At 41.3% G+C, this 19792-nt stretch overlaps 1 protein-coding gene across 1 annotated transcript; it reads left to right on the top strand.

Annotated features, from left to right (window-relative positions):
- The first annotated feature begins 5535 nt into the window (after nucleotides 1-5535).
- LOC112070385 (acetyl-coenzyme A transporter 1-like) lies at nucleotides 5536-12075 on the top strand. Its single transcript, XM_024137802.2, is given in 10 exon segments — nucleotides 5536-5975; nucleotides 6084-6243; nucleotides 6364-6559; nucleotides 7180-7382; nucleotides 8114-8144; nucleotides 8147-8216; nucleotides 8218-8295; nucleotides 8438-8558; nucleotides 9004-9219; nucleotides 9369-12075. Coding segments are annotated over 10 exon segments (1644 nt in total). The 5' UTR covers nucleotides 5536-5574; the 3' UTR covers nucleotides 9537-12075.
- Nucleotides 12076-19792: the final 7717 nt, after the last annotated feature.

The raw sequence follows: 19792 nt of genomic DNA, 5'->3' as shown, positions 1-19792 counted from the left end.
TTGTAAAATAATTTAAAGAAAGCCGCTGGATATATAATTTGACTCGTGGTTGGATGGATGCAGTTATCAGAGAGGTTTCTCTAACACCATCTCTCCCGTGTATCAAATGCTGAGAGAGTGAAATGAGGGGAGAAATCATCCATTCTAATTGGCAAATTGTCTGAAAAATACTGTAGAAATGAGTACCACTAGATCATGCCAAGACGGGGGAAATTAGAAGATAAATAAAATGGTTATTATTATGTAGTTATAATGTAATGTCCAATAATACCCATATATAGCCTCGCTACTGTATATAGCCTCGCTACTGTTATTATTCACTGTCTTTTTACTGTTGTTTTTTATTTCCTTACTTATCTATTGTTCACCTAATACCTATTTTTTACTTCAAGATTGCACTGTTGGTTAGGGCCTGTAAGTAAGCATTTCCCTGTAAGGTCTACCTGTTGTATTCGGCGCATGTGACAAATAAACTTTGATTTGATTTGATATAGTGGACTGTCAATTCAAGTTTGAGGCCTAGCAATCCACCCCAAACCCTCATCCCCCTTTCTATCTGAAACAGTGACTTCTTGTGTATGGGGTTAGCTAACGCAGTGTCACATGCTTTATCCTAGTTTGCCTGTCTGCCTGGTCTGGTCCCATGATATTAAGCAGTTTCACATGGTCCTCATAGCTGTGGCATATAGGAGCGTGCAGTCATTCATTACCTTAGACACAGAATGGAGACTCACCCTGGTTGACACGATGGATGCTTTACATGGCATTTACTTATATTACTATGAAAGGGGCCCCCTCACAACATAGCTCTTGTTACAGGTCGGGTGAGTTGGTAGGAGCAGGGTGATATGGGCCAAAGGACTATCAGTTACCCCTTAAAGGTCTGTTTAAGAAAACATAGGGTGCCTCCCATCTGAACACCTCACCTTGACACTCACTCTTAGCATAAAAATATAAGTAACAGATCCATTCACGAACTGACAARTTATATAAGATTTTGAAAATGTCCTGCATTAATTAAACTGCAGCCTGTATGAAATAAAACTGTTTTCAAACAATCAGTGGAGGGCAGAGGTTTGTTCTGAAGGATTTGCTATTCATGTACCATAGGATATAGGCTCCATATTGTGAGAGAAATCAGCACCGGGTTAAAGGAAAAGCTCTTCAGCAGCCTTACACAATCTCTCTCATTCTATTCTTCTACCGACACTGCCCTGTCCCCCAATCCTTCCCTCTCTATGAGAAAGTGATGCATAAATGTACAATGGTAAACGGGCCAAAAGTACTGCTGTGGATAATATTTTACTTGGTTAATTATCACARTATGAGAGAGACAGGGAGAAAACCTATCTGGGGGTTAAATGATCCCAGTGTCAATGGATGTCAGGTTTCTCTTGAAACTGTATTTGTACCAAATGACCACTAGAGGATGAACGTCAGTCAATTTTGAAAGGTGCTGTTCCCCCTTAGAAAAACAAGACTTACCTTAAATGGAACATTTCTAAGAAAATTGGGGAAAACAGTGACAAGATTAATTTTAGTGGAAATGTCAAGCAGTAAGACTACGAGTATTACTGCCAACCAGCTGAGTAAACAAGTAAGCACATTTTCCAATGTATTTTTTAAAATAGTAATCTTCTACTGTACATTATTGTGTGTGGAACTACATCATCTCTATCCTCTCAGATGATCAGTGTGCCTACAAGTAACTTATGTGAGATCAATGGAACATGGAGATGTGATGAAATCTTTGGTGAGATATTACCATGTGTCTCACAGGACATGGGCTCAAAAAATAATGGCAGGTTCATTAGAGACTGAAAATATTTGGCATGGGTCCCCAGATCCTCAAAAAGTTCTACAGCTGCACCATCGAGAACATCCTGACCRGTTGCATCACTGCCTGGTATGGCAACAGTTCGGAATCCGACCGTAAGGCGCTACAGAGGGTAGTGCGTACAGCCCAGTACATCACTCGGGCCAAGCTTCCTGCCATCCAGGACCTATATACTAGGCGGTGTCAGAGGAAGGCCCAAAAAATTGTCACCCAAGTCATAGAATGTTCTCTCTGCTACCGCACGGCAAGCGGTACCGGAGCACCAAGTCTAGGTCCAAAAGGCTCCTTAACAGCTTCTACCCCCAAGCCATAAGACTGCTGAACAATTAATCAAATGGCCACCCGGATTATTTGTATTGACCCCCCACTGTTTATTATCTATGCATAGTCAGTTTACCCCTACCTTCATGTACAAATTACATCAACTAACCTGTACCACCGCACATTGACTCGGCACTGGTACACACATTATTGTTATTTTATTGTGTTATTTTTTTACWYTAGTTTATTTAGTAAATCTTTTCTTAACTCTATTTTCGTAACTGCATTGTTGGTTAAGTGCTTGTAAGTAAGCATTTCATGGTAAGGTCTACTACACCTGTTGTATTYGGGTGCATGTGACAAATAACATTTGATTTGATTAGATTAAGTAATAGGCACAGAGTGTGGTCACTTTTTTATTTATTTTATTTTYCCGTTATTTTACTTAAACAGTGCATGACCCTCTAACTATTAGTCACAATCTATAACTCTTAGATATGATATGTAATAACAAGTTAAAAGAGATTAGCTATTAGATTCAATATACAAGTGCCCTCCTTAATTATTGGGACAGTGAAGCATTTTTCTTCTTTTGGCTCTAAACTCCAAATATATGAGGTTAAAGWKCAGACTGTCAKCTTTAATTTGAGGGTATTTTCATCCATATCGGGTGAACCGTTTAGAAATTACAGCACTTYTTGTAAGTAGTCCCACCATTTTATGGGAGCAAAAGTATTGGGACAAACTTATTAAATTATTAAAACGCTAGGTATTTAGTCCCATATTCATAGCACGCAATGACTACATCAAGCTTGTGACTACACATTCTATGGACACATTAGCTGTTTTGGGGGGGTTTTTGTTTTAGATTATTTTGTGCCCAAAAGAAATGAATGGTAAATAATGTATTGTGTAATTTTGTAGTGACTTTTATTTTAAATAAGAATATTATATGTACGTTATAGCATGTTATATCATACCACCAAGACATGCTAACCTCTACATCATTACAATAACGGGAGCTTAGCATGTTATATCATACCACCAAGACATGCTAACCTCTAATCATTACAATAACGGGAGCTTAGCATGTTATATCATACCACCAAGACATGCTAACCTCTCCATTACAATAACGGGAGCCTTAGCAGTTATTATTCATACCACCAAGACATGCTAACCTTTCATCATTACAATAACGGGAGCTTAGCATGTTATATCATACCACCAAGACATGCTAACCTCTCACCATTGCAATAACGGGAGCTTAGCATTTTATATCATACCACCAAGACATGCTAACCTCTCACCATTACAATAACGGGAGCTTAGCATGTTGTATCATACCACCAAGACATGCTAACCTCTCATCATTACAATAACGGGAGCTTAGCATTTTTGGGAAGTATGATATTTGTGTGCCTATAACTGTGTGTGTATATATATATACACATATATATATATATATGTTTTTTTTTCATTCTTAGTATTTTTATTAAAGATTGACATTTGCAACTGTAGTGAGTGACCTTTGATCAAGACTCTCAGTTCCACTACATAACACACGAAGGCGTCTTCTGTACTGGGGAGTTTTGTTATTAATTAAGAGCGCCAACGATCGGTTTGAACATTAACACTTGCGATACGGTTTTGGAAGCATAAGGACCTTCCTWTCTTTCATATCGGCGAGAAATACTTTTGGGAAAAAAGGTTAAATTGATACACAGTTTTATGGCATGTGGCAATTTTACAGCGCATATATGTTTACAGAAAACTACCTGCGTCTCATAACACTTGTGTGTAAACGGAAGTCAGACTCCACAAACTCSTTTCACTAAAACCGGTTAAAACAGTGTACAGTAAGTGTGTATTTTGCATTTGTGAAATGATTTTGATGTGATATGAAAGTACAGGGATATATATGTTTCCTGAACCATAACACAAATGAGAATCTATTCACGTTTAGATGGGAGTATTTGGCTGTTTTGGCTTCCATAGTCAATTCGCTTTTAATCAAAACATACAAGGTCCTTGGACTATAWGGAGTAACGTYATTCTACCTTTATYTCACAAGGAACACAGACTGAGACCAAGGTCTCTTTTACAGTTGGGCCCTGCGTATACATGTTTACACATACAGTTTAGCTACAATGATTAAGAAACTACACAAGACAAACAAAACGATCACAGATAACACAAAAATATACAGTAGCAGATTATTACATTTACACATAGGTTATTCCCCTAACAGCGTTAGGCTCATTATTGGGCTGAGCGACAAAAAGGGAATACTGAACCACACGAAAGACATAAATAAGAATGTGTACGCAGATCCAAGCGGAACTTTTATTAACATCATTTTGACACGTCAGCTGAAGCACACGGACACATATCGACGTTACACATATAGCTACACTTCCTTGCCCTCTGAATAAACGATCTACCGATGTAATCAGGTGAAGGCCAAATAGGTAGCTATGTCTGTGTTTTTGACCGTATTAAATGCAATTCATACATAGTTCAAGGCAACGTTCGCAGTCGAATCAACTACAATCCATTTTTTTTGAATGACAGTCGACACATTCATTCATTGTTTGGTTTGGCATGTGGTGTCGCATGACAACAGTCAACACAAGGTCGCATGACAACACAAGGTAACATCAAAGATTTTTTATAACGTTATGATAACATGCTTARCTTGCTAACTATCTGTCATCTCTCATTCATTGTCTAATGTTTGATCTTCAATTACCATTTTAACCAATATTTATTGAATTCACATGGCCTTTTTGTTGTGTGTATTAGCTAAAGATGAAACTCCAGGAAATCTTTTCAATGTGTCATGGCACTACGTTGTTTTGGTTCCCACCCACATCATGAGCTTGCTGGTGCCTGCTTGGGCTTAGTCAACGGGAGAACGATGATTATTCAACATGTATGCCTTCTCTCTCCCATGGATTAAGACTTCTAACTAGCAACCTTCTCTCTCCAATTGGACTGGATTAAGACTTCTAGCTTGCAACCTTGTTTATGCAGAAGCTGAGCATTACTGTACTAGCTGGAGATGCTAATTGGGKTCTCATCCAGACAAGGAATTCACTTGTTTGTAGTTGTACATTGCTTTGACAAAGGAAACCAAACTCAGACAAGTGTTGGAGCCCTCCAACTCAACTCTGGACCTTGAAGCCAGTTCCACTGCATTTTTTAGTTGTTCCCCTCTAATCAGGGACTGATTTAGACCTGGGACACCAGGTGTGAGCAATTCATTATCAGGTTGAGCAGAAAACCAGCAGGTTCYTGACCTCGTAGAGTAAGAGTTGAGTACCCTTGGCCAAGACGTAGCCCATCTAAAAACACAAACTGAGGGATAGAACAAAGCAGATCTGTTTCCTAATAGAAAATGACTAACCCCTGCCTGCATCCTTCCTCTCCAGGTTTCCAGAGGGCACAGCTGGTTTGATGCCCGCGGCTCCACAATGGAGCTATCTGACTCGGTCACACATAAGAACGGGCGGCAGAGGAAACCCGCTGTCCCCCAGGGGGACATGAGGGACGGGAACAGGGTTCACAACACCACCCCTGACCTGGAGGAGGAGGGGGAAGCGTTGCTTCAAGTATCCGACACGGAGAACAACGGACATCCCAGTGTGCAGCCTGGGATCAGAGGGGAGCTGGGGAACGTATCTCTGCTGCTCTTCCTGTATGTCCTCCAGGGAATCCCTCTGGGCCTGGCCGGGAGCATCCCTCTCATCCTGCAGAGTAAGAACGTCAGCTACAAGGACCAGGCCTTCTTCAGCTTTGTCTTCTGGCCCTTCAGTCTCAAGCTGCTGTGGGCCCCGCTGGTTGACGCGCTCTACCTGACCGGGTTTGGACGCCGGTAAGACAAGGATTTATAAGACTGATACGTTTACTTTATGTTTTAGATTGTGTCTGATGGGTTGACTGCTGCAATCAAATGAGTCAAAGCCTCATCTCTCCCTCTCAGGAAGTCGTGGCTGGTGCCCACCCAGTACCTGCTGGGTCTCTTCATGCTGTACCTGTCGGTTACCGTGGATACGCTGCTGAAAAGTGACGAGGGGCGGGGCCCCGACGTGGTGACCCTGACGGCTGTGTTCTTCATGCTGGCCTTTCTGGCAGCCACCCAGGTAACTCACACACACACACACACACACACACACACACACACACACACACACACACACACACACACACACTCTCTCTCAAAAGTTATTGTGATACATGACTGTTATATTCCCTGATCCCAGGACATAGCAGTGGATGGCTGGGCTCTGACCATGCTGTCTAGGGAGAACGTGGGCTACGCCTCCACCTGTAACTCTGTGGGACAGACTGCTGGCTACTTCCTAGGCAACGTGCTCTTCCTGGCCCTGGAGTCAGCTGACTTCTGCAACAAATACCTGAGAGCAGAGCCTAAAGAGACTGGCATCGTGACACTGTCAGGTACAGAATGAGGGAGAGACAAAGATGAGAAGGCAGAGATCAATGTCATCTATGAAGCAGGAGGAAGAACGTTAATCCAGATATTTAGTTTAATCTTGCTACGGTCGACTGGCATTAAATACAATTACAGACATGCAAAGCTTTATGAACCCTTCCTTGCTGAAGATGGAATRTCCGTTGGCCAGGTTTTGCATTCGATCATCTTGCCCTGAGTAAACAATGGGTACTAAAGACGATGGTATCAAAATTGTTGGACATTTTTGTTTCCTTGTAATCTCTTGATAAGCATAGTTATGTATAACACGTACCAGTCATGTGCATTTCCTTGCATTTTAGAACATCGATACACTGGCAATTTTGAGGCCAAGCAACTTTTTATTATCTGGGTAAATTTGATCAGAGCACAGATATTTGTGATTTTTGAGCTGAAGTGAGAGAAAAGAAACTCTGGTTTTGGAGTGAACTTTTGGCTGATGATTTTCCGTAYGGTTTTGCCAGTCAACAGACAAGTAACATGCTATAGAAGATGCGTGAATAAACCTTGACCATCATTGCACTGCTTTGCTGTTGTAACCACTCTGTAACATTGTCGTTGTCTGTGATTGGCTCCCTTGGCGCAGACTTCCTGTTTTTCTGGGGCGTGGTGTTCCTGGTRTCGACCACGCTGGTGGCCGTTCTGAAGAAGGAGAACGCCAGGGGACAGCACGGGAGGAAGAAGGTCCGGGAGGAGACGCAGAGCGTCATGGAAACATACAAACTGCTGGTCTCCATCATCAAGATGCCTGCCGTGTTCACCTTCTGTGGCCTGCTGCTCACTGCTAAGGTACCTACGATACAGCTGCACCTGTAACTTACCTGTCTATACATATCACCCAGTACAGCTTACTGCACCTGTAACTTACCTGTCTATACATATCACCCAGTACAGCTTAACTGTCTTTACATATCACCCAGTACAGTTTACTGTCTATACATATCACCCAGTACAACGCTTACTGTATAACATATCACCCAGTACAGCTTAACTGTCTATACATATCACCCAGTACAGCTTACTGTCTATACATAATCATCCCAGTACAGTTTATTACATGTCACTATGACATATCACCCAGTACACTTTACTGTCTATACATATCACCCAGTACAGTTTACTGTCTATACATATTCACCCAGTACAAGCTTACTGTCTATACATATCACCCAGTACAGATACTGTCTATAATATCACCCAGTACAGTTTACCTGTCTATACATATCCACCCAGTACAGTTTACTGTCTATACATATACCCAGTACAGTTTACTCTCTATAATATCACCAGTACAGATTACTGTCTGTACATATCACCCAGTACAGCTTACTGCACCTGTAACTTACCTGACATGATAAGTCAGGTTAAGCAGGCCAGAATGTGGTCACCCCTGTTTAGCCTGCTTCTAATTTTCTGAGGGGCCTACACTGTAACCAACCTGCCTGGACAACTAGCCTAATTGACCTGCAGTATCTAACCCAGTCACTGTGAAGGTACAGTCTGTCTCTGTCTGTCTCCAGATGGGTTTCTCTGCAGCAGACGCAGTGACCGGTCGAAGCTGGTAGAGGCAGGTGTTCCTAAAGAGCAGCTGGCGTTACTGGCCGTCCCCATGGTTCACTGCAGGTATACTACCACTCATCATCAGTAAATACACCGCAGGACCACGACCACTAGACATCTTCTACAAGGCCTTTCTTCCCTTCAAGGTATCACACAATATCCACACACACAATCACTCACACACACACACACACACACACCACACACACACACCACAACACACACACACAACACACACACACACACACACACACAACTTCCCTGTACATTTGTGTTTTCCTGTGTAGGTTGTTGATAGGTCTGGGGTATGCTGTGTTGGTGTGGTGGACTCCCAGTTTAAAGCAGGAAGGGGGATTCCCTCTCTACTACTACACTATAGTACTGTTCAGCTACGCACTACATCAGGTAACACTGTAAACACTATCCCATCTCTGTTGTCTCTACTACTACACTATAGTACTGTTCAGCTACGCACTACATCAGGTAACACTGTAAACACTATCCCATCTCTGTTTTCTCTCTCCTCTTTCGCTCTCTTTTATTTTTATATATATATATATATATATATATATATATATATATAATTTTATTTAAAAAATTGGCAGGAGGTTAGGCTCAGTTTCCACCTCATTTTGTGGGCAGTGTGCGATAAAACCGGTCTTCTCTTGAGAGCCAGCTCTGCTTTCAGAGGCCTTTCTCAATAGCAAGGTTATGCTCACTGAGTCTGTACGTAGTCAAAGCTCTCTGTCTGTCTGTGTGAAATTAGGCAGTATAAATCCACTTGATCCAGCTTGGGACACTATACACTTACATTTTCTCAAACYCYTGCMTTTCCCCTCCTTACCCACAGGTGGCGCTGTACAGCATGTATGTGGCCTGTATGGCTTTCCATGCTAAAGTGAGTGACCCAGTGATTGGTGGGACTTACATGACCCTGCTGAACACTGTCACCAACCTGGGGGGAAACTGGCCCTCCACCCTGGCATTGTGGATGGTCGACCCACTCACCTCTAAGGAGTGCCAGGGAGCTGCTGGGCAGAGTTGTGGCTCCCCAGAGGAGACGGGGGTAAGTGGGAGAGAGTGTCTACATGGAAGAGAATTACCTGACAATTATCCCMTTGTACTGTCGTAGTACATTAAATAGCTTATGTGAATTCTGTGGAAATACTTMTCTTAAACGTATCTCTGTCTTTTTCTCTCTCTTCCCTCCTACAGCTGTGTGTTAAGGAGGGCGGTGTGTGTGTGACGTCATTGGATGGTTACTATGTGGAGTCGGTGGTGTGTGTGTTGATAGGACTAACGTGGTGGGTGTGGCTAGGGAAGAGGATGAGAAGGCTACAGGACCAGAGCCCTGCAGCGTGGAGGTGCAGGATCGGCCAATGACAACTTTCACCCAGCTCCTGACCTGCACCACCCCTTCCTGACCCCAGCAAGGCCAATCGCCAGACAGCTACAGTCTGATATAAAAGCTTCTGTCAGCTCAGCCTTTGACCCTGGCCCGAACATCACTTCCTCTCTCATTTCTGTTTCTGTCTTCCTCCAACTCTCTTTATTTCTCTCCTTTCTCTGTCCGTCTCTCTCCTTCTCTGACTCTTCTCAGTGTCCCTCTTTTTTCCCTCCCCTCCCTTCTTCCCACCCTTTGCTCAGTGTATATATTATCCTTCAGCAGTCTTTCTTTGCGTTAACTGTGGTCCGGTCACCACAAGACTATGGGCCATAACGGTCAATAACCACACTCTCTTGGAGAGTCAAGAATGATATTTCTCCTTGCAACGTCACATCCTCACCATGGCTTCTGTGGGTGCCGCTTCAACTATGTCCCATTGGAAACAAAAGAAGGAACTATTCTTCTTGCTAGCAATATTTACAGTAGACATAGCTGCTCCTTCTCAATCCACATTGTCTGCTACTTAAACTATTTAACTTTCTGTCACTGTTATTTGTGCCTTGCTCTGTTCTTCAAAGACTCTGATTTTAAAGTTGGTCGGATATTTAAAAAAGGCATTCATCAACGAACGGTCATAAAAAGCAAACCACATTATATATGGATGGTTAAATATGAACTTTGAGATGTACAGCCAAGACCTAGTTGATAAATAGGTCACATTTCTTTGTGTAACATTGAGTCAGAATTCACATTTCTATTCTTGATGCTCATCTATAGCCCCTTTGAAAKAAATACCTAAATTATAACAGTGCTGTTTTAATATACACTGAGTGTACAAAACGTTAGGAACACCTTCCTATTGAGGTACTATGTTACACCTTCCTAATGTTGAGTTGCACCACCCCTCCTTTTGCCATGTTGACTCAATGCTTCCCTCAGTTGTCAAGTTGGCTGGATGTCCTTTGGGTGTTGGACCATTCTTGATACACACGGGAAACTGTTGAGCGTGAACCTCAGCAGCGTTGCATTTCTTTACACAAACYGGTGCGCCTGGCACCTACTACCATACCCTGTTCAAAGGCACTTAAATAATTTTTTCTTGGCAATTCACCCTCTGAATGGCACAAACACAATTCATGTCTCAATTGTCTCCAGGCTTGAAAATCCTACTTTAACCCGTCTCCTCCCCTTCATCTACACTGATTGAAGTGGAKTGAACAAGTGACATCAATAAGGGATCATAGCTTTCACCTGGTCAGTCTGTGCTGGACGGTTCTTAATGTTTTGTGTACTCGGCGTATGTCTCTCATTTTTTGATTCCAACAGTATTTTCTCTAAACCAGCAATGAGAGGTCAGAGGTTGTGTGAAAGGGAGAAGGCCGTAAACMGTCAGGTCCGGATCTGGGATCACCTGTATCGGTTCTGTTTGGTTTATGTCATAGAAAATATCAATATTTTTCTGTTAATTCTCAAGAGTTATTTTTATTTATTTTTGGGCTCTCTGGTCTATTCTACATCAGGCTGAACAAAATAATTTGCATTGATCCATATGTGTAACACTGATAAATAAGATTCCGTGTTTCTCCCTTAATGTCTGCCCCTAACCACCTGTCCACATTCAGATGGGGCTCAGCTCCTAAAGGTGGAAGTCAGGGTTGGAGTATAATGAGATGATCCCAGATCAGGTTGTTCTCCTTTTGTGTGGGGGAAAAGAGTACGCTGAGTTTCCACACCAATGCCAAGCCTTCATACTGTAACTGAGACACTTGTTARCCTTGAACATTTTCATTTTTTAACTTTCTCTTTATTTTACATCTTGTGATGCTGCTGTATGTACATTGCMTTTTTATGTCTGTGTCAGTACTTTTAACAATTTAAAATATTGCCTAAACTCTACCAGCATTCACTTACAAATGGATATGTTTTGATTTACCAAATATTTAAATGAATTATTATTTTTTAGCACTTTTTTTTTCATGTTGGTTTGTCTTAATTTCAGTTGTACATTCTTTAAATAAAAACCTCTAGTTATTTTCCAAGATGAGTGGAGGGCTTTTAAAAGAATGTTCAACTACTGAATTTCCCATGGAATACAAATGATTTGTGATGGGCTGTTGCAAACAAATCTTTGATTTATAAAAGCTGACGTTAAAGACCTGCGTGGTATTGGAGTTGTCCCTAGTGGGAACAACTCAGTGGGAATCGAACCCACAACCCTGGCATTGCAAGTGCCGTGCTCTACCGAGAGTGACTACCCGGGTTGGGATCAATTCCATTTAACTTCCAGTCAGTTCGGGAAGTACACTACAATTTCAATCCATTCTATTCAATGCTTTTCAATTAGAAACATTTTAGAGAAAAAAGAAAAAAATGTATTGACTATAATTTCAATGTGATTGACCCGAACTCTGCACTGTACCCTGTGAGACTTGTATGTTATGCTGTAAGATGTTCTGAGTAACTTTTGTACCAACATTCCCAAGATGTAGTATTGAAAATATTTACAGTAATAAATATCTTATGTCATACAATGAATATGCACTCTGGTTTCAAATGTTTTATCTGATTACTCATAACATACTTTACATTATTAAATCATTTAATCCTTTGTGGGTGTGTGTTTTTAATATTTTAATATATTTAGAATATTTTTATATCTCTCACACCTGATTTATGCAATATATAACAGTTTCTATACACGATATATAACTTTCAATTTAGCAGTAGGATTAGATAATGAAACATTTATGAAAATGCCACACCAGACGTTTTTTTWATTTTTTCATCCTCTTCCATACATTACCTGTTGAGTGGGCAGACGGACTTTTGTAGTCTCTCAGACATTTTTAAAACATGCCAGTGTACAGGAGTGAGGCAGAGGAGAAAGGAGAAAATACTTCTAAAAACTATTTATGTAGTTTCTCACGTCGCTGATGATAATTTAACCATTGTCCAGTCAAGAACCGACTGGGGAGTAACGTAAACTCGTACATCGCCTTGGTCCGTACAATTGMCCTTATTTTAGCGCCCCAAAAACGTAATACTTCCAGATCAACTGTAATGTCAATACCATTGTAAAGCACAATTTCTCCCCTTTCCAACATGATCAATTACATGACCTAAACGCTGCCTGTTTCTGCATTAATTTTCTCCAATACTATAGAGCCATTACCATGTCGATCAACGCTTGWATAGAAACCTAGTTCACACCCCCGATTTTGAAGTCAACACAGTCGCTACAGTCCCATTAGTTTTCTTTGTAGCCTCGTTTGAATGTTGCGGTTGCGCACATTTGTACGGAATGGGGTGAGTTTACGTTAGACGGTTCGTTCAAATGAGATTTACGTTAGAYGGTTCGTTCAAATGAGACAGCAGATCAGCTGTTAAAATTTACTAAAGGTGTAGCTAACACGTTCTGACATCTTTGGGTAACATCTCTGTTTTCTCTTCTAGTACTGGACTAGCAATTGCTGGGGTAATAGTAATATCRAGGAGTATTAATTTGGTAAGTAGTTTTGGTTATGCATATAAAGCCAAATGTGATGCAGTCATGTTCCACCAGGAGGCGGTAGCGAGTCAGGTTTCACGCAAACCCTGGTTGAAGGAAGACAGGCGAAATTCTRTCTCTAGCGAATGTCAAGGGAATACTCATAACGACATCGACAGATTGTGGTGTTTTAACCAGACGAGATGAGACCTTCCCCTCTGGTTCAATGAAATGCCAGCTCTGCATAGGTTATAAGGTCAGGATCAATTTAGGACGGCAGTTGAAGAACTGTTTGCCTAATGTGTTGTTTAGTTAGTCAGCCTAACAGCCTTTTCTTCTTAAACAGATTATCAATCTCCATCCCTTGGTTTTAGAAAGGTCCTGATCTGTCGTTTTTGTTTAGCTAATAGAATGATCTGTTGTTTTTGTTTAGCTAATAGAATGATCTGTCGTTTTTGTTTAGCAAATAGAATGATCTGTTGTTTTTGTTTAGCTAACAGAATGATCTATCGTTTTTGTTTAGCTAAAATACTGAACAAAAATATAAACACAACATGTAAAGTGTTGGCCCCATGTTTTATGAACTGAAATAAAAGATCCCAGAAATGTTCCATTCACACAAAAAGCTTATTTCTCTAATTTTGTGCACAAATTTGTTTACATCCCTCTTAGCAAACATTTCTCCTCTGCCAAGATAATCCATCCACCTAACAGGTGTGTTATATCAAGAAGCTGATTAAACGGCATGATCATTACACAGGTGCACCTTGTGCTGGGGACAACAAAAGGCCACTCTAAAATGTGCAGTTTTGTCACAACACAATGCCACAGATGTTTCAAGTTTTGATGAAGCGCGCAATTGACATGCTGACAGCAGGAATGTCTACCAGAGCTTTTGCCAGAAAATTTAATTTGATTTCTCTACCATAAGCTGCCTCCAATGTCGTTTAGCGAATATGGCAGGACGTCCAACTGGCCTCACAACCGCAGACCACGTGTAACCACATCAGACCCACGACGTCCACATCCGTCTTAATCACCTGCGGGACCGTCTGAGACCAGCCACCCGGACAGCTGATGAGACTGAGGGGTATTTCTATCTGTAATAAAGCTCTTTTGTGGGGAAAAACTGATTCTGATTGGCTGGGCAAGCTGCACCTGCCCTGTCATGTGAAATCCATAGTTTAGGACCTAATTTATTTATTTCAATTGACTGATTTCCTGAACTGTAACTCAGTAAAATCATTGAAATTGTTGCACGGTGCGTTTATATTTTTGTTCAGAATGATCTGTGGTTTTGTTTAGCTAATAGAATGATCTGTGGTTTTGTTTAGCTAATAGAATGATCTGTTGTTGTTTGTTTCAGCTAAATAGATATGATCTGTGGTTTTTGTTTAGCTAATAGAATGATCGTGGTTTTTGTTTAGCTAATAGAATGATCTGTTGGTTTTGTTTAGCTAATAGAATGATCTGTGGTTTTGTTTAGCTAATAGAATGATCTGTGGTTTTTGTTTAGCTAATAGAATGATCTGTGGTTTTGTTTAGCTAATAGAATGATCTGTGGTTTTTGTTAGCTAATAGAATGATCTGTGGGTTTTGTTTAGCTAATAGAATGATCTGTGGTTTTTGGTTTAGCTAATAGAATGATCTGTTGTTTTTGTTTAGCTAATATAATGATCTGTGGTTTTTGTTTAGCTAATAGAATGATCTTGGTTTTGTTTAGCTTAATAGAATGATCTGTGGTTTTGTTTGCTAATATAATGATCTGTGTTTTTTTTTAGCTAATAGAATGATCTGTCGTTTTTGTTTAGCTAATAGAATGATTGTTGTTTTTTTGTTTAGCTAATAGAATGATCTGTTGTTTTTGTTTAGCTATAGAATGAGCTGTTGTTTGTTTTAGCTAATAGAATGATCTGTTGTTTTGTTTAGCTAATAGAATGATCTTGTTTTTGTTTAGCTAACAGAATGATATGTGGTTTTGTTTAGCTAATAGAATGATCTGTTGTTTTTGTTTAGCTAACAGAATGATCTGTTGTGTTTTTTTAGCTAATAAGCATGATCTGTTGTTTTGTTTAGCTAATAGAATGATCTGTTGTTTTGTTTAGCTAATAGCATTATCTGTTATTTTGTTTAGCTAATAGAATGATCGTTGTTTTTGTTTAGCTATAGCATATCTTGTGTTTTGTTTAGCTAATAGAATGATCTGTTGTTTTTGTTTGCAATAGAATGATCTGTTGTTTTTGTTTAGCTAATAGAATGATCTGACGTTTTTGTTTAGCTAATAGAATGTATCTGTGGTTTTGTTTAGCTAATAGATGCTAGTAGAAGGTTCCATTTTTGTGTTGCCCAAACAATATTTCATGGTGACTTAATAGGAATGTTCAGTGTAATCTTATTACAAAACATTGTACTTAAAACAGTTATTCCCATTAGGAATGCTTTTTAACAAGGTCTTTCATTGCCTCACCACCTCGTCAGATGACTAGGTTTGGTGTAGCCTCTGAGATCCCAGCACGGTTCATAGACAAGAATGTAAGCGCTCAGAGGGAGAGTCCAGACCATCACAGAGAGCCTCAGAGGGAGAGTCCAAACATCACAGAAGAGCCCTCAGAGGGAGAGTCCAGACCATCACAGAGAGCCTCAGAGGAGAGTCCAGAAACCACAGAGAGCCTCAGAGGGAGTCCAGACCATCACAAAGATAGCCTCAAGGGAGAAGTCAGACCATCACAGATAGCCTCAGAGGGAGAGTCCAGACCATACAGAGAGCCTCAGAGGGAGAGTCCAGACCATCACAGAGAGCCTCAGAGGGAGATTCCAGACCACCACAGAGAGCTCAGAGGGAGATTCAAGACCACCACAGAGAGCCTCAGAGGAGAGTCCAGACCATCACAGAGATGCCTCAGAGGGAGATTCCAGACCACCACAGAGAGCCTCAGAGGAAGATTCCTGGAGGTGAATCACATCTCCATCGATCCCTCTCCTCTCCCCCTGCTGGCTAAAGGTAGGGAAGACCCCTGCTGGCTAAAGGTATGGAAGACCCCCTGCTGGCTAAAGGTTGGAAGACCCCTGCTGGCTAAAGGTATGGAAGAATGGATGGGTTCACATCCCCTTCAACTTTCCCAACACACACAGACACACAACACCACAGGGTAACGGTCAATTGCGCTGTGATAACGAGGATTAGGATTCACCTCCCAGCTGTTGGAAAGTCTAGTCTGGTCATTCACACAGCTGTCCCAATTAGACATTCATTATTTACTAATCCCAAGCTGTGGACACATCCAAACAGATCTATTAGTTCGTGGCTATTAGAGCGTCATAGAGTGTCAGCCATAGACCATCTTCTGCGCTTTTTAACATAACTGTGTCAGCCATAGACCATCTGCTGCGCTCTTGAACATAGCCATAGACCGTCTGCTGCATTCGTTAACATAACTGTGTTAGCAATAGACCATTTGCTGCTCTCTTTAACATAACTGTGTCAGCCATAGATCGTCTGCTGCGCTCTTTAACATGACTGTGTCAGCCATAGTGTCCAGCTTCCTGACCTGTTTTATGTTATTTTTTGTATGTGTTTAGTTGGTCAGTGCGTGAGTTGGGGTGGGCATTCTATGTTTTGTGTTTCTTGTTTAGGTCATTGTAATTAGCCTTATATGGTTCTCAATCAGAGACAGGTGTTTGACGTTTTCCTCTGATTGAGAACCATATATAGGTTGGCTGTTTCACACTGTTTGTTTGTGGGTGGTTGTCTTCCGTGTCAGTGTAGTTCGCACCACACGGGACTGTTCGTTGTCGTTAGTATATGTAGTCTGTTCCTGTTCGTGCGTTCTTCATGTTTTATGTAAGTTCTCTCGTTCAGGTCTGTCTACGTCGTTTTGTTGTTTTGTAAAATTATCAAGTGTTCTTCGTGTGTTTAGTTTCGTCTTGTTAATAAAGATAATATGTTCATCATACCTCGCTGCAAATTGGTCTTCCGATCCCTCTCTCCTCTCCTCGTCCGAGGAGGAGGAAGAATTAGAGTTTCGTTACACATAGACTGTCTGCTGTGCTCTTAACATGACTGTCAGCCATAGACGTCTGCTGCTCTCTTTAACATGACTGTGTCAGCCATAGACCGTCTGCTGCTCTCTAACTATGCTGTTTGCTTTAGTGTAAGGGAACCTGGCTTTGATGTTTGCTGAAGTATTGTAGTCAACCTAATGGTTGGTCTCTCCTGTAGAGACAGTTTATATTATCCTAAAACCAAGTAAACACTACTTTAATCAATATTTTTATTTGATAGGTATTGGATCATGGCTTGATGTCTGATAAGGTAGTTGTGATTGAAACGCGACATCTTTTTCATCTTTATCTAATTAAGACACATTTTTCTAAAGAGTGAGTGAGTTTTCATGCCTTCTGCCCGCAATATTTAGTTTATCTCCCTTCATCGGACTGAGTTAGCATAGTAACCCTGTTAGAGAAGAGGCTAGCTGCAGTACTAAGTTATGGTTCAGCCCTGCAGTCAAACTGACGGTAATACCGATCCTGCTCTTTCAGCTACAGTGGCTTGCGAAAGKATTTTTCCTATTTTGTTTCCTGACAACCTGGAATTAAAATGGATTTTTTGGGGGCTTGTAACATTTGATTTACACAACATACCGACCATTTTGAAGATGCAATATGTTTTTTTTTATTGAAATAAGACAAAAAAAAATTATTGAAATATCTTATTTAAGCAATAAGACACAAATACAGAAAACTTGAGCATGCATAACTATCACCCCTCCAAAGTCAATACTTTGTAGAGCCACCTTTACAGCTTCAAGTCTCTTGGGGTATGTCTATAAGTGTGGCACATCTAGCCACTGGGATTTTTGCACATTCTTCACGGCAAAACTGCTCCAGCTCCTTCAAGTTGGATGGGTTCCGCTGGTGTAGAGCAATCTTTAAGTCATACCACAGCTTCTCAATTGGATTGAGGTCTGAGCTTTGACTAGGCCATTCCAAGACATTTAAATGATTCCCCTTAAACCACTCGAGTGTTGCTTTAGCATTATTCTTAGGGTCATTGTCCTGCTGGAAGGTGAACCTCCGTCCCACTCTCAAATCTCTGAAAGACTGAAACAGGTTTCCCTCAAGAATTTCCCTGTATTTAGCGCCACCCATCCTTCCTTCAATTCTGACCAGTTTCCCAGTCCCTGCCAATGAAAAACATCCCCACAGCATGATGCTGCCACCACCATGCTTCACTGTGGGGATGTTGTTCTCGGAGTGATGAGAGGTGTTGGGTTTGCGCCAGACATTTTCCTTGATGGCCAAAGAGCACATTTTTAGTCTTATCTGACCAGAGTACCTCCTTCCATATGTTTGGGGAGTCTCCCACGTGCCTTTTGGCTAACACCAAACGTGTTTGCTTATTTACTTCTTTAAGCAATGGCTTTTTTCTGGCCACTCTTCCGTAAAGCCCAGCTCTGCGGAGTGTACGGCTTAAAGTGGTCCTATGGACCGATGCTCCAATCTCCGCTGTGGAGCTCTGCAGCTCCTTCAGGGTTATCTTTGGTCTCTTTGTTGCCTCTCTGATTAATGCCCTCCTTGCCCGGTTCGTGAGTTTTGGTGGGCGGCCCTCTCTTGGCAGGTTTGTTGTGGTGCCACATTCTTTCAATGTTTTAATAATGGATTTAATGGTGCTCCGTGGGATGTTCAAAGTTTCATATATTTTTTTATAACCCAACCCTGATCTGTACTTCTCCACAACTTTGTCCATGACCTGTTTGGAGAGCTCCTTGGTCTTCATAGTGACGCTTGCTTGGTGGTGACCCCTTGCTTAGTAGTGTTGCAGACTCTGGGGCGTTTCAGAACAGGTGTATATATACTGAGATCATGTGACAGATCATGTGACACTTAGATTGCACACAGGTGAACTTTATTTAACTAATTACGTGACTTCTGAAGGTAATTGGTTGCACCAGATCTTATTTAGGTTACTTTATAGCAAAGGGGGTGAATTTATATTCACGCAACACTTTTCTGTGTTTTAGATTTTTAGAATCAAGTTATTTTATTCATTTCACTTCACCAATTTAGACAATTTTGTGTATGTTGTCTCTTTGACCTCCTGTTGTCTTACGACACAGGCTTGGCCTCTGGCCACACTTTTTCTTTTCTGCATGTATTTCCTTGTCTGTGTGTTAGATAATACAGTATCTAGACTGCTGTCGTTGTACAGCTTTGCATAGTGCATGTCTGCTACTATATCTTTCAACAGTCTGTCTTTCTGTTTGTTCTTTCAGTTTGTCAGGATCTTGACTGTGCCATCTTCAGGTTTAGGCAATGGACCACAGCAATAGTTAAGGATCCAGGTCCACTATACAGGGGTCAAGAGGTCAGGTGTAGTGTATGTGTTTCTCACCTGGGCAGGTCTTCTCTCTTCAGGTGGTGGTGTGTTTCCCCTGGCTGTTAGCAGGGTCAATTACTGTCTGTCTGTTAGCAGGTCAATATAATGTCTGTGTTGGTTAGCAGGTCAATTACTGTCTGTGTCTGTTAGCAGGGTCAATTACTGTCTGTCTGTTAGCAGGGTCAATTACTGTCTGTGTCTGTTAGCAGGGTCGTTACTGTCTGTGTCTGTTAGCAGGGTCAATTACTGTTGTGTCTGTTAGCAGGCTCAATTACTTGCTGTGTCTGTTAGCAGGGTCAGTTACTGTCTGTGTCTGTTAGCAGGGTCAATTACTGTCTGTCTGTTAGCAGGTCAATTACTGTCTGTGTCTGTTGCAGGGTCCGTTACTG

This window comes from Salvelinus sp. IW2-2015, unplaced genomic scaffold, assembly GCF_002910315.2.
Source record: "Salvelinus sp. IW2-2015 unplaced genomic scaffold, ASM291031v2 Un_scaffold1309, whole genome shotgun sequence".
Lineage (NCBI taxonomy): Eukaryota > Metazoa > Chordata > Actinopteri > Salmoniformes > Salmonidae > Salvelinus > Salvelinus sp. IW2-2015.
Note: the sequence above shows the minus strand (reverse complement) of the source record. Positions and strands in the feature narration are given on the sequence as shown.